At 40.5% G+C, this 16,558-nt stretch overlaps 1 protein-coding gene across 1 annotated transcript in view; it reads left to right on the top strand.

The window, feature by feature from the left end:
- cacna1g (calcium channel, voltage-dependent, T type, alpha 1G subunit) overlaps positions 1-16,558 on the top strand; it is a 142,389-nt gene that overhangs the window by 48,331 nt on the left and 77,500 nt on the right. The window contains exons 5-8 of the mRNA XM_026315914.1: positions 691-985; positions 1,479-1,571; positions 1,692-2,598; positions 3,296-3,696. Of these exons, the coding sequence (XP_026171699.1) occupies positions 691-985; positions 1,479-1,571; positions 1,692-2,598; positions 3,296-3,696 (1,696 nt within the window). The remainder of the gene's footprint in view (positions 1-690; positions 986-1,478; positions 1,572-1,691; positions 2,599-3,295; positions 3,697-16,558) is intronic.

Genomic DNA, 16,558 nt, shown 5'->3' on the forward strand with positions numbered 1-16,558 from the left:
TGCCAGATTTCAAAGGCAGGATCATCACTTGATTGCTTCAACCTGGCATCAAAAGCAAGCTGCACTTAAATAGCGACAAGGAAAAACAGTTCCCTGAAGAAAGACAAATCACTGTCAGATGTAGGTTAAATCTGCAATATGTGACTTAGCATTTTATGATTTCCTAATACTTGCCTATCATTGTGCCAAGATGTAGTTTCACAACATGGAGATGGATTTTGTCTGTATCTCTCAGTTTGTTGTGAGCACTTTAGTGAGTAACCCCAAAGTGGGAGAATGCAACATTTGAAAAGAGAAATAGCATGTTTGACCTTGTGTGATCAGGAGATGGCAAACAGGTAATGTTAGCAAACTTCGGCTAAATATGTGGAGATTACTGTATGTTACTAAGTCAGTTCATTGACTATGACTCTTTTTCATGGACCATTATGTATCAGCAGGTTATGGTGGCAGTTGTTAAACAGAAGTTAAGTTGTCTCACCTTACAGCAAGCATACTATACACTATCAGTAGATGTTAAACATGGTTGGATTTTTTTGCTGGTACAGTAATTTACAAATGGCTGATATCATGACCTTTTCACATTTAAAAACTAAATATGTCATCTTGCATAAAACCTCTCTATGATGCATATCCTCTTAGGATCCATACAAGCCAGTAATCCATTCAATCTCTTCTTCCTCCCCCAAGTCCTCTGTCTGTGAAGTGGCCAAAATATTACCACACTGAAAACGACGATGAGAACCCCTTCATCTGCTCTCAGCCCCGAGAGAATGGCATGAGGGACTGCAGCTCCGTGCCGAAGCTGTATGAGGAGGGAGGCCTGCAGTGCAACCTGGACATGTACTCGTACAACAGCACTGACAACACCACCTGTGTCAACTGGAACCAGTACTACACCAACTGCTCTGCTGGTCCATGCAACCCTTTTAAGGGGGCCATCAACTTTGACAACATCTGTTATGCCTGGATTGCCATTTTTCAGGTAAGACTGCTGATCTGGCCTCCAGTAAGACTTTTGAGACAGTAGATTAAAACACTTTATTCAGTGAGGCACATCGAGTGTGGTTTGGCTGATCCATGTCTGTAATACAAACTGGAGATGAATTACCCCAATAGCTGTTGTACCCAAAAAAGAGGGATTACGGGATTAGCAGGTCACCACAGCCACACCACAAGTCTGTGGTATCATTTGTTTGGTATCTTCACATCATCTGGAAAGCCTTTTGTTGGAGTGTTCATTCATTGCTGTCTAGTTGAGGTGGGGTTATTTTGGTGAATGAAGCCAGATTGGAGATGAGCTGAGGCTGTCTGTGAGGACTAAAGTACAAAGCAAAAATGTTGGGGATTAGTCTTGACTATGAAATATGGTCTCTTTTAATTCTTTTAATTCTATGCTCTGTTTCTGTTCCTTATCGTGTTGTCTGGTTTTATCTTTGTGTTTCTAAATCTCTCTCTCCTGTCTATGTTCTCCTTAGGTGATCACTCTGGAGGGCTGGGTGGATATCATGTACTTTGTGATGGATGCTCACTCATTCTACAACTTCATCTACTTCATCCTACTCATCATTGTAAGTACTGACTCATGGTACCACCAGCTGTATGCTGATAATTGAACAGGCAGCTCAGTTGGAGGATGTGTGAGTGATTGTGAGTGTGTATCAAAGTCATCTATTCCTCCTTGTCCTCAGATTGGCTCATTCTTCATGATCAACCTCTGCCTGGTGGTCATAGCCACTCAGTTCTCAGAGACCAAGCAGAGGGAGAGCCAGCTGATGAAGGAGCAGCGAGTGCGGTTCATGTCTAACGCCAGCACTCTGGCCTCCCTATCTGAACCTGGCTCCTGCTACGATGAGCTCCTCAAGTATCTGGTCCACATCATCCGCAAGGGAGCCAAACAAGTGGCCCACATCTGCAGGCTCTTGGCTCGCCGTGCCGGGCTCAACATCACTGCCTCACCCACAGCCACGGAGCTCCAACGCAGCCAGAGCCAGAGGAGGAGGAGGAAATCTTCCAGGCAAGGATCAGTGTCAGTTCATCACATGGTGCACCATCACCACCACCACCATTACCACCTGGGCAATGGTAGCGTGAGGGGGGGAGGGAGCATCAGGTGTCTGGAGGGGAGGGATGTGGAGGTTGGAGCTCATAACAACAACACAGGGGCTTTTGTAGCAACAACTGGCACTGGGCACCTTGCTTTGGCCCTGCCGTCTTCTGTGACAGCAGCTGCCTCTGATACAAACCTCACCAGATTTTCCAGTCCTGCTGCAGGAGGTGCTGATCCATCTTCAGTTCACAGTGTATTTAATACTGAAACTGTTCGCTGTAGCCCTTCACCCACAAGTGCAGGACCAGCTCCAGGCTCCCTCTCCCTAGCACCAGCTTCCACATCAAGGGCCATGAAGAGGAACTCAGTACCCTTCGCTGCTCCTGGTCCTAAAAACTACCCCACCCTCCAAGCTCGAGCCCTGGCAGAGTCCAGACGAGGAAGTGTTACCGCCAGCACTCTGACTAACATAAACCTCAACCTCAATATCCCACACATTCCCCTGGAGAGACGGCCTTCAAGCCTGGTGGACACACACAATCCTACAGGTAGACTACTCACCACAGACCAATAGGGATAAAGACACAAACACACTGTTGAAAATTATGATTGGAAAGTAAGAAAAATTTGCTTCGTTAGCTTCTGTGTTAGCTGTGGATAGTCGAGCATTCATAAAAAAATCTGTAAGGTATAATGGATTTGAGAATTGGTGTTTAATTTCAATATCAGTGTAAATCAAGTGATATACGACTGGAAGTATTCTTTTTTCTGCAATCAGCTATATGGTGGAGCATGGTATTGATTTATCCAGAGTGGCTTTTTTGTGAGAGACGAGTGTTAATTGGATACAATAAATGGTAATTCCTCATGTTCCAGCTTGCAGCCAGCTTTATCTGCCCCTGGCCAAGCTCTAAAAGGCAGTGGTCTCATCAAAAGTCATTCCAGCTCTGTTCAGGTTGTACAGACAGTGGAAACAGTGGCTGCCAGCCAGGCAGGCTACTTCGCAGGCTGTAGGGACAATGCATTACTCATACAGCACACACTGCCCATCACCATCAAACACGCTTTCTAACGCACACAAAACTGTCCAAAAATGTTGTTATTCACAGTAAATCTCATTCATTGCATTTGACAATTTGTCTAAACCACTTTATTTATGTAATTTATCACAGTCATGCTGATTTTACTGCAGCACTCTGCTTTTTGTCTAAGTTGCTGCATTTGACCTTTCTCACTCTGCTGCAGCCCAGCTCTCCTGCCAGCTGTCAGCTCGTGACCTGAGCACCACCAGCAGTGCCATGGACACGGCCGCTTTGACATTGGACCCTGAGAGCTGCCCCTACTGTGCCAAGGCCCTGGCCAATGAATCAGAGGGTGGCACTGATAGCAATGAGACCCCTGGTGACTCTGACAGCGAGGGCATATATGAGTTCACCCAGGACCTCCACCACAGGGACAGAAGAGACAGCTGGCAGCCCAAAAAGAAGCACCGCACTCTGGGAAAAACAGCAGCAAAAGTGGTACACTTCTGGAGGCTGGTGTGTGACACATTTAGAAAGATTGTGGACAGCAAGTACTTTGGACGTGGGATCATGATCGCCATTCTGATCAATACTCTGAGCATGGGCATTGAGTATCATGAGCAGGTTAGTGTGCATATGTGTTTCCATATTTCTAATTAAGAGTAACGTGTTTGTGTCTGTGTGCGTGTGTTTTGTTTGTGTGTGCGTGTTTGCACGTGCATGTTTGTGTGTGTGTGTGTGTGTGTGTGTGTGTCAAGGGCAATGCAGCTGTTGGATGGTGCTTCAGTGTAAGAGACCTGAATACCTACAGTTAAACAATGAGTATACACACTGGGCAGTCGGATGAGGCATAATGAAAGTTTTGTATGAGGGTGTAAGATGAACTTCTATAGATCTTCCTTGTATATGTGTGCCACTCTGTGTGATTGTGTAAGCTTCACTGATCTCACAGGCCCAACTGGAATTCCTGATGTCTCTCTCTGGTCTGTTTTGTTTACATGAGTATAATTACAGCCATGTGAGAGAGAAAACAAAAAAGAGAGTACGAAAGACATGCAAAGAGGATACAAAGAGAGAGCAAGAGGAGCTGGGGTTATTTAACGGGTGAGGAAGGCCCCACAACATGACAGAAATTTTCTCACTTTTTTGTTCTTTCTCAGTCAGCAGTTTTCTTTCTTTCTCTTTGAGCCCATTTACACATAGCATTAACGTATAGTCTGTATCATGCTAGTTTATCTGGATTAGAAAAAGGCATGTTAATATCAGGTGTAAATGCATGTGGAACCCATTGGCCAGACCACATCTGGAGTTGGTCATAGTGATCAGATGTCAGCCAGGTGTGAATGCAGTCTGTCCCCTTTCCAAAAAAAAAAAAAAAATCCCTCAAACAAGTTGAATGGTATCTCCACCTCCCTTAATCTGGAGCAGGTGTGTTTGTGGTCTGTCAACTCTGCCTACAAAATTTACATATTATAATCACATTAGAACATGGGCAGAAGCAGATCATTAATACCGGTTGTAAATTTACAACCCCCTCCTGATCAAGGAGTTAACTTAAATGTTGTCATGAAGACAATTGCCATTCTAAACCCAGCCACCAGGTGCCCTCATACTTTTTATTTCCAGTCCCCTGACTTTGCCCTGTCCACCTGCACACCAGCTTCTCATCCATCAGTAACTTCCCAGTATACAGTGCATACAGAAAGTATTCAGACCCCCTTCACTTTTTAAAATGTTGTTATGTTGCAGCCTGATTTGCCTGAAATTATTTTTTTCTCATTAATCTACACTCAGTACCACATAATGACAAAGTGGAAACAGAACTTTAGAAATGCCTGTAAATGTATTAGGGCAGTACGGTGGCTTAGTGGTTAGCACTGTTGCCTCACAGCAAGAACCTTCCCGGTACTCCAGTTTCCTCCCGCTGTCCAAAAACATGTACAGTATGTTGGGTTGATTGGTGATTGATGGTTCCTTGATTGGTGGTAAATTGCCCATTGGAGTGAATGTGAGTGTGTGTGGTTGTTTGTCTCTATGTGGCCCTGTGATGGACTGGTGACCTGTCCAGGGTGTACCCCTGCCTTTCACCCAAAGAGAGCTGGGATAGGCTCCAGCAGATCCCTGTGACCCAAAATCAGAATAAGCAGGTTTAGATAATGGATGGATGGATGGATGGATGTAAATGTATTAAAAAGAAAAAACTGAAATATCACATCTACATAAATATTCAGTCCTTTACTCAGTACTTAGTGGAAGCACCTTTGGCAGCAATTACAACCTCAAGTCTTTTTGGGTATGACACAACCAGCTTTGCCCAACTGGATTGGGGGATTTTCTGCTCCCAAGCTTGGTCAGGTTGTTGGGGACCATCAGTGGACAGCCAATTTCAGGTTTCTCCAGAGATGTTCAACAGGGTTCAAGTCAGGGCTCTGGCTGGGTTATTGGCTGGACATTCACAGAGTTGTTCCTAAGTCACTCCTGAGTTGTCTTGGCCATGTGCTTATGGTCATTGTCATGTTGGAAGGTGAACCTTCAGCCCAGTCTGAGGTCCTGAGCACTGGGGAACAGGTTTTAATTGAGGATGTCTCTGTACTTTGGTCCATTCCGCTTTCCCTCAACACTGACCAGTCTCCCAGTCCCTGCTGCTGAAAACCAGTCCCACAGCCTGATGCTGTGACCACCATGCTTCACTGTTGGGGTGGTATTGGCAGCTAATGAGAGGTGCCTGGTTTCCTCCAGACCAAATAGTTTAATCTTGGTTTCATCAGGGCATCTTGTTCCTTACAGTCTGAGAGTCCAGGTGCTGTTTTGCAAACTCCAAGCAGCTTTCATGTGTTTTGTACTGAGGAAAGGCTTCTGTCTAGACACTCTGCCATAAAGTCCAGATCAGTGGAGGCTGTAGTGATGGTTTTCCTAGAACCTTGTTCCATATCCACACAGGATCTCTGGACCATTGGGTTCTGGGTCACTTCTCTTACTAAGGCCCTTCTCCCACAATTGTGGGAGTCCTGGTTGTGCCAAACTTCTTCCATTTGAGTATTATGGAAGCCACTGTGTTCCTGGGAATCTTCAGTGCAGCAGAAATGTTTCTGTAGCCTTCCCCAGCTCTGTGCCTCAACAATCCTCTCTGAGCTCTGCAGGCAGTTCATTTGACCTCATGGCTTGGGTTTTGCTCTGATATGCATTGTCAGCTGTAAGGTTTTCTATAGAGAGGTGTGTGCCTTTCAAAATCATGTCCCATCAATTTAATTTACCACATGTGGACTGTGAACAAGGTGTAGAAACATCTCAGCAAAGATCAAGGGAAATCAAGTCATATAATAATTGCCATTATGTGGTACTGAGTGTGGATTAAAGATTGTATTAGGCTGCAACATAAAACTGAAAAAAGTGGGGTCTGAATACTTTCTGAATGCACTGTATATGCTGACTGCACATGCACCTTACTTGTAAAGTTCTGATGGTAAACTTTGGGCTTACCTTGTCAATCAGTTTTGTCTGTCTGGTTTGCCTTTGGAATGGACTGGTTTGCCTTTTCTTTGAAACTCTTGTTCATTTTTTTGGCCTTTGCTTTTGTTTGTGCTGTTTGTCTTGTATCTCTAAGTTTGCATTATCTACCCTTCCATTCTTGGCCCCTGACAGGCTTTGTCTGCCTGTCAGACATGTTTTTCAGTCCAGAAATTGCTTTGACACAGTGATTGAATTACAGGTGAGCCACAGCTCCCCCAAAACACACCTGTGCTGAGTTTGAGGCTATGGTATTTTGAAAAATGGATGAATAGCTAACTTGAATAATAAAAGAATATGTAAAGTCTAATAAAGGTCTCATTGTGGTTGCACCAAGATTGCAGCTAATGGTGCATCTAACTTGATCTGCTGTTAATAATACCTGTAATAATACCTGCAATATACACGTATAAATATGTTTTTATTTATCACAGGTCATGGCGCTTTCATGTGTGTTTCATTGTTTTTGTGCATGGATTCATTGTTTTTTTAATATCTCAGCCAACTGTTCACTGCCAACATGCACTGTGCTTACATGCAAAGTCAGACCATCAGATATTATAGTTCTTTTGTGGCTTGGGGCAGGATGTGAAGCGTGGTTTTGACAAAGGAATACTGTAATATCAAAAGCACAGGTTGTAGGAGACAGAACTGCTTTTAGGGTGGAGGTAGTGAAGCAGTTCAGCCATCTTTAGAAAGACTGGAATACTTTTCATGGAAAGCTCATTTTTCCATTCAAGTCATGTGCATAGAGAATTTCTTAGTTCCTTATACTTTGATTTGTGGAAATACAAAAATTAAGTGCTGTTTTCAGATGATTTGATGAGATTTTTTTCATACATAAAACAATTTGCCAGAGGCAAGTTTAAACACTACTGTGTGAACTGTGTGTGAGATGTTGTGTTTTCACCAGGTGTGATTTTGTATAAAACAGCAAAAAGTATTGTTTGTGTGTAGGTGAGTAGAAGGAGATTGATGCCTGGCGAGGTTTTATGGGGTTACTTTCGGTCCCCAAGCCACTGCCTGTAAGCATCCAGATGCCAAGGAGTTTTTATAGCATTCTGTTCTCTAGCTTTCCTCAGTCCTTAGTTATCCTTCCTCTCCTCGTTTGTCCCATTTTCTCCTCTTCTTCTCTTCTCTTCTTCCTTTTGGTGATGTTTCTATTCCCTCTTCTCACATTTCTCTCCTTGTGTCATCTCCCTCCTACTCTACTTTTTGGCTCCACTTTGTGTTCTCTTTCTTTTTGATTTTTCTCTTCACCCTAACTTCTTATAGCCTCCTTCTCCACCAAGCCTCATTCCTCTCCTCCCCCTGTCTTGAATGCTCTTTTCTACTGTGGGTAACATGGATCCTTCCAGTCTCCAGACAGGCTGCTGAAAACTTTTCTGAGACGCTTCATTGATTGCAAGCCCATCGACATCCAATAGACACAAGGATCACTAAGCCTCTGTTTGTCTCTGTAACTCTGTCCACATGGAGGAGAGGCTGAGTTTTAATTTCCATTCATCATCCAGCCAAGTTTATTGCTGGAGTTAATCTCACAGGGTGTACCTCATGCAGCTGCCACTTTTACTTTTAAATCAGATGACAAAGAGCTGTATAGTTTTGCCTAGTGTGGTCTGTGCTGCACTGCTTCAAAGCTAATTTCTATCATGATTGGTCCATAAAGTGATAGGTGAAATCACAGCAGTTGCATGCAATCAGTTTTTGGTGTTGCACAGTTCAAAATGTTGATCAGTGAATTCTTTCCCAGTGTTGAGGGCAGTGTGATGAGCAAATGAAGTCTTGAGAAATTGGCTAAACTAGATTTTTGACAAAGTACATATTGAATTGATTTAAACTAATGCCATTTTTCAAATTAGATCATGTAAAACATGTTTAAAATAGATTTCATTATACCGCATTGTGCATGAACTTTATCATCCCTGATCTTGACAAGACTGTACATTGATGCATCTTAGCATTCAGCACAGTATCAGTAAAGCAGTATATGTATATGTAAGTATATGGTATATATTGAAGGAAACAATCCTTCCTGTTACAGGTGGAAGCTGGGAAGTTAGCAAAAGGATTAATTGTATGGATAAACTAACCTGGATCTGCTGTCCAGTGCTTCCATGCAATTGAACTCTAAATATTTTTGTTTGGAGGAAATGGGGATTAACCAAAGATGAGGCTAAGTTCTTCAAAACTTACAGTTTACTTAGAAAGTGTTTATTTTACACATCCAATAGCATTCAATAGTGCCAGGCAGGGCGGAGACAGGCGAACCCAAATGCAGACAGGAGACAGAGTAGATATTACCTTTATTTAAGATGACAATGTTTGAGTCACAGGCAGTGTATAAGGTAGGTAGTCCAAAACCGATAAAGCAGTTCAGATAATGAGGGTGTCCAACTTGGTGTCATAGTAATCAATGTGGCGAAGGCAATGACCATGACAGTGCAGGCAAGACCATGATCATGTATGAACGAACAATCTGGCAACAAGGTGAGGCTGCTGACAGTTATATGTACCCTGTACACATCTGTGTCAGGTGAGGCTTATCCCCTTGTTGCCTGAGACCACACAAAAATGCAGAGGGAGTCAGATACACACGAAACAGATCAGACGCAGGTGAAACAAATAATCATAACTAAACATAAAGCAAAACCAAGCGAAACAGGAAATATAACCAAACTAAAAGTCTTATTACAGGAAGGCCATGACCAGGATCGTGACAAATAGCAAAAAAATATCATTAACATAAATATATAAATTGGGGACAGAAGCCAAGTTAAATCAATACAGTAGCAGCCTATTCTTTTTTCTTTCTTTGTTAACAAACCAAAGTACCAAAATTGCCCAAAGTTGCACCTCTTTCATTTACACATTCATGTTACTCCTCTAAGGCTCATACAACTTACAGCCTCACAGTAAAAACCATCCAACAGTTTTACATGCCTAAACCGTTTATAATGGCTACAACCTCTTAAGTTGCTGCCCAAATCTGAACTGTAAATATTGATTTTAATGTTCTGTTCTACACTAAAATCTACGGGGACCAAAACACCATTGCAAATATGTCGAGATCTAATGAGTTAAGGAGTTTATCCTGGAGGTCTTTTATTGTGAATCAGCAGCACAAAGCGATGAGTTTGTAAACACATTGCATAAATAATTCAAAGAAGTGGAAAACTTCAGCAGACCTCAGTACCATTGCAAATGTGGCAATGTGCATGGAAGATGAATGAGGTGTCTAGTATTATATAACATCCTTAATATGTTAAGTGGTCTGCATGATCAAATCTTTGCCATTATCAAGATATTACACTAGAGCTGTCCAATCAAAGTTTAATTAAGCTCATATTCTTTATCGTCCTGTGATATCTGGCCACTGTAATTATCATAGCTACCATTTTCCTGCCATGATTTATATTGTATTGGTATCTCTAATCAATAGAAATATGTGTATTATCTGCAGAATCTGACTCAAAGTGTGAGTTCTGGGAAAGCTTGCTAAAACCCACTTTTAGAAGTTGTTTCAGCTCTGTAGAGTAGGACAGCTTATTGATGAAGATTATCTGTTCAACAGACCACCTACTGCTGTGAAAATGGATGACACACATACAGACTATACACACACAGCAGATCTAGTATTGTGTCTCATTTGTCCACAAATGAGGTTCTGGAGTTTCTGACTGTGAATTAGGTACAATTTGACAAGGAAAAACATCCACCCCAAGAGTAATTCATGGAGAGAAATACATGTGGAACATAGTAATTATATGCACATTGTAACACATTACATATAATGTGTTACAATCTGCATATAATTACATTACATATAATGTGCTTATGAATCATGAATTATGCTGATTTTGAACAGAGTCGGTGTATTTGTCACAAAGGCAGAGTTCCTGCAGGTGTGTGTATTTGCTTTTGTGTGGATCTTCGAATCCAGTCGCTGTTTTTGGAACAAACACAAAAAAGAAAAAGAAAAAAAAACCAAGATATTAACCTTCAAAGTTAATTTCTCACCAAGGTATCTTACAACTATGATCATTTCAAAATCAGTAAAATAAGTCTAGTGTGGCAATTTTCAGCTTTAAATTGGAGTTTGAAACATGTTGTTTTTAATTATATTTGCAATATTTAGACAGTAAATAGACAGTAGACTCTAAAATGCTGAAATAGAATAGTATGCCATATGTCAGAATCACTATTAGTACAGTGGTTTATACTTTTGGATTTGCATTTATATAATTATACCAAATGACATCTCCTTCTCCCTCATTAATAACCCACAGAATATGCAGATCTTTTTCATTCTAAAGGTAAGTCCTTAAACCAGTGTGTATGCACAATTTCAACATTCATTATCATATTTGTTTAAGTTAAACATTGGACTGTGATTGGCTTCTAAAATTCTGATGCCACAAAATCAACTCGCAGGCAGTCGCTAAACACAGAAACCTTCCCACCTTCACGAGATGAATGTGAAAATAACATTCTCAAACTCTGTATATACTGTATGTCATTCTGCACAGTGACGCTCAAACATCTAAGTGACCATCTCAAAGCCATGTTAACATCAGCTTCCTTTCCATGGTTTTTGGTGGTATGCAGTCAGTAGTAGAGCAGTGCAAAACCATCAGCAGAATTACTGATGGCGCTCCCATGTAAATTTGCATTTTCAGTGCATAGTAGTAGAGATAAAATACAAATAAAACTAGCACAAGATTATTTAAGTTAGGTGAAGCTCAATTGTAAAATTGAGTTAAATTGCCTGCTTAATTTTTTTTTGCTTTGACCACTTATCATCTAAAGTTATACATCAGACTTGTTTGCAAAAAGTTGCCTATTTAGCAGACACAGAGGACAACAGATTTTACTAGTAATTTTTTAAAAATTATTATTTTTAGCTCCATTTTGGTTTCCACCTGAGGGAGATACCTTGAACTCTTGAACTGCTGCATGTTCCATTAAGTTCATGAATTACTGGCTAACTTTTTCTGTCTGCAGACAAAACAAGTGCAGTGAAGGTAAATGTGTGTGCCATGCAGAGATGGAGGGATAAAGAGATGATTCAATAGAGTGTTGGATAGGGATAACAGAGTCTAAGGACTTAGAGGTGAAGGGATAGATCGATGGATGAGTGTATGCGGATGGGTTGGACGAGTAAGGAGAGGGTGTCTGCTTTATCTCTTCATGCAGTTTAGGAGTGTTACCATTTATGGTGCAGCTGATGGAATAGTTGTGTGCCTGCCAACTATGTGACACAACCCATAGTCTATTTACTTGGGAAGGTCAGCTCTTCCTCACTTTACATAAGAAATGTCTCTCTCATCATTATGGCTACAAAGACAGCCAGACTCTTTTCCCTGCATCCTTTTTCTGAAACTCCTCTGTCAGTCTTTCCACTGCTATGATGAATGATGTCTGTGCCAAAATGGTTTGAGAAGGTATAAGACATACAGTAGAAAGGATTAGGGTGTCAAGGGAGAAGTAGGCTAAAATGAATGGTTCCTGTTTTGAAAATTGTTGCTGCTGTTAAAGTGGAGACTTTTTAGCACTGACATGAATATTGATTCAGGGTGTTGCTGTTACATGAGCACAAAGTAATCTAAAATCTCTTTTGAGTCACTTGGTCTACTTCTCCCACAGGCACCATTTTGACTTTGTTAACTCTGGAAGTTTATTTTCAAACTTCTGAGCCCTGGTTAACTGTGATACAGGTCAGTGTTTCTACAGTATTTGTGTGTAATGATCTTGTTTTTCAATTTATGAAGGTAGGAAGGGAAGGTTGCCTTTAAGAAGGGCATACAGTATGTTAGGAATAAGGGCTTGAGACTGATGTTAAGGGTAAAGTACAATAACCCAAGTTGCATCTCAAACACAATGCATCTTGCAAATTGCAGTTCAGCTATCATTCACCCCCACTTAAAAGCAAACGGTGTTTAGCTGTGGCTTCTGAATATTAACCAGACTGACTTGTTACTCTTAGCAGAAACAGAACCGTGAGCAGTTTTTTGTTGTTTCTTTTCAGTAATGTAGTTTACCAGCATTGAAACAAAATGGTGTGCTAGAGTAAATACCAGTGAAAGTCAGTGTTGGTTGACTGTTGTTGCTTGCAGTTGGGTGGGTGTGCATTTTTAAAGAAATAACTTAGTATCGCATTGAAAATGATTTTAAAAACTCAGCCTAGTCAGGCTATACTTGTGAACAGAGTGCTTTGAGTTACATGCTAATGTAGCTTGCCCTTGTTTAGCTGGTGTAATATTGATCATTTTCACTGTCATAGTTTGCTAATTAGCACAATACACATATAGGAGCTGAGGCTGGTTGTTTCAGGCACTTTTCCCTCTTTGTTTTTGTCTCTCTTCAAACTAAATGTAAATGTAAGCAGGATAAAGTTAGGACTGATACAAGCAATAGTTCGACTTGTTTCATTTCAGGAGGTCATGGGATTAATGTACGGTAGTCAGTGACTGTGTGTGTGTGTAAAGGTCTGTTGATGAATGCTTTGTTGTGCATAGATTTGCTTCTTCCTTTGCCATACTCAGAGAGACAGTGAAAAGATCCTTTCATTGTCCTTCTTGTTCCATCCAGAGACAATATTTACTCAGCTTTCATCCTGTCCTGTCTCAGGAATGCAGCATTGGCATCTGAAGACAGACAGGCCTATGGAAAGTGTTTTTCTAATTTGTACAATGATGTACATCAGCTCTTTATCCTGCTCTATAAAGGGACCCCTGAAGACCATGAAATCAAAGAGGGAGAATCAATGAAGTGATCAAATGACAGATTCAGTTATTTCCTGGTTCAGTGAAATGTCAAATAACGTTTGCTTGTATTTAGCAAGTTGATTTTTCTACCTCCCTCTCTCTGGATCTGCCATTCTCACATTTTCTCTTCACTTTTAAATTTGAGCATGTTTTTTCTCCAAGGACATGTTTTTATGCAGATATCATTAATAACTCCACAAAGAGGCAAAGCAAAATAAATACCTATTTATAATCTAAAAATACACTAGTGCTTTCAAAGCTATTCGAAGGGAAGTATGCCAAAAATAATCAACCTGGCCAATTATTTAAAAGAGCAGTTTATTAGTGGTTCTTATTTGAATCAAATATGTTAGCATAATCTGCAAATAACATATTAGATGCTAGTTTACAAACACTGGGCAAATAATTTATTTACAGGTTAAAAAGCAAGGGCCCATTTGAGCCTTGAGAGCATTTTAAGCTATGAGTGGGGCACCTGTTTGACACCTGGCTAACAAATAGTCACATATTGCAGTAACCAATAAACTGTATTTTTCCTTTGGGGTTACACAACAGAGATGTACAGTGACTGTTACTCAGTGAGATATAGTTGTTTTAGTTGGAAGACTGTGGTAACTTTGGAGAGAGCCAAACTAGCTGTTTCTCTCTATTTGGTTATTATGGTAAGCTAAGTTAATTGGCAGTGGGTTTTGCTTTCAGACTGTTTGGCAAGAAAGCAGTGTGTATTTTAAAAAATATCAAGAACAACAAGAGCTGAGATGATTCCTTGGTAGGTATGACCATGAAAATAGCTAGAGAATTAATGAGCCAGCTACACCTATCTTGTGTAGCTTCTGCAACAGTATAATTAAACATATCAAATGCTTTGGAGATTTAAAGTCACATTCAAATATCTTAAATAATGTTACATTAAGATGCTGATGCAGACTTTCAAATTATTCAATCATCAGTGATCATTATTATTAAATTACAACCAACAAACTATAGTGGGAAGTGTTTCACTCTACCTTTCATGTTTGAAATTTCCTCTTCTTCAGCATGGCTAAGTAAACCACTTGATTAAACGAATACACCCACCCACACACACGCACACACACACACACATACACACACACACAAACACAAACACCAGGCATGGTGCTTCACCATTGACAGTTAGGAGCTGAGCAGAGCACAGTTTATCCATGACTAGTATCCAGTTTAGATTAGATCACATCAGATTAAGTGACATTACATTAGCACTAACCAAATTACACTATTCCTCATCTAGCACACTTTACCTCCTAATGCTGCTGCAGCCTCATTACCCAGGAAACTGCCTTTGAAGGAAGCAATTAGAGAAGCGAGTGTCTTTCTCACTTGCGAACGTGTGCACATGGACAGATTCATGTCCCTGTAGGAAGCATGCATACCTCAGTGGCCATTAATCAGTTTAGAAATTTCTCCTGTTTGATGAAGCTAATGGCTGTGAACCTTTGATGACGATAGCATATATATGTGTGTGTGTTCATGGGTGTACTTTTTTTTTACCTCCATGTCTGTTGTGCATTCCTGTCTACGTTTAAATGTGTGAGAAAAGCTTTTATGATCTCATTCTTGCAGTGTTGTTGCATGATGTAAATGTCTAAAATATAAGTTGGAACAATTGCAGAGCAGAAACAAGTGGGGAAAAATAATGACCTGAACCTCAGTCTCAAGGCCAGATGTCTGCAGTCTAAGTCTCACCTCATAAAAGCTGTACTTCTTGTTGCTGCTTATCAACCACAACTATTATACAGCACTATGTGTATATCTACAACACATGCTTAGAAGTATATGTCTGTGCAGAGCTTTGTGCATTTGCAGTTATAACTGTAGGAGCAGAACTCACTCTGTCGGTTTATGTGTGTGGCCTGTGAGGCCACATGGTTATTAGTGTAACTTTGGGGACACTCCTATGTGATGTTGTTGGTGTGTGTGTGTGTGTGTGTGCGCGTGTGTGTGTGTGTGTTTGTACGCGCATGTGTGCATGCATTTTTCTGTGTGAGGACATTCATCTGAAAGAACACACAAACATCTAAGTGTCCCTACATTTGTTTACCCTTTGAACGTTTCTTAATCACACAATGCATGTGTGAGCGTACACTGGATTTGCCAGCGTATACAAATGAATGGGCACAATAAAGCTGTGGGATCAAACAAACCAATTCGTTTGTGTCTCTGAACCTAGAGAGACACAAGAGACACAGACGATGACAAAGAGGTGAGATGAAAGACAGGAAAGCTTGTTTTTCAGGAAGCGGGCTCCACTGGCAGGAGCTGCACTGCAGGCTGTGAGCAAGTTAGACTTTTTTAACAAGGAGGCAGCACAAGAAAGTTGTCACCCCTTTTTGTTATTCTCTGCAATGCCTGTTTTGCACAGCAGATATGTTACATGACCATGTTTAAACTGAAAAAAACAGTTAATCTGATGAAATGCGCTGCTTTTATATTACTCCTAACAAATCAAGACATTTTATCAGCTTGTCCTCAAATCGCACTGAAGTACAGCTATTGAGTTTACAACCTCATTAATTCTCTGCATAATTAGTTGTTGCTTCCTCCATCAACATCATAGTTTAGAGTAGCAATGGAACCAAATATAAGATTGCTCAAGTTTGCTATACAGTATTATTACATCTTTGATTCTTCAACATAGGGATAATAAGAATTTTAAGGTGTTAATTGTAATGTGCTGAATATGTGGGAAAGTAGGAGAAGTTACAGTGACTAAAATGTTTTTTCATGTACGTAAAGGTGGTTCAGTATTGTTTAGCACCAACTTCAAAAATCCCGGACTATTCCTTAAAGACAGAACCCGGCTATTAACTTTTGGGTGAAACCCAGAAATAATGTAATATTTAGTGAAATACGCTCATTTTTTCTGTAATAATCATTTCTCAGAGATGGTACTGTGCCATAAATTACATTTGCAAGTCGAGTACCCATTCAGCCTTCACTTATTTCATTCAACCTTTTTTCTTCTAATTATATAAATAGCCTTTGTTATAGTCTATCATAAATCTAAAGATTTTTGATTGACAAGATTAGGACATAGTGTGACCATAACAAGACTAAGTAAGTTTAATAAATTTCACTTTCCCTGTGATTCAGCAAAGTACCAAATACAGTCCAACACACAGTAAACTTTAGACAAAGTAATATTCTTGCATAGGAGAACTAGTTTCTAGGGA

The sequence above is a fragment of the Mastacembelus armatus genome, chromosome 19 (assembly GCF_900324485.2).
Source record: "Mastacembelus armatus chromosome 19, fMasArm1.2, whole genome shotgun sequence".
Lineage (NCBI taxonomy): Eukaryota > Metazoa > Chordata > Actinopteri > Synbranchiformes > Mastacembelidae > Mastacembelus > Mastacembelus armatus.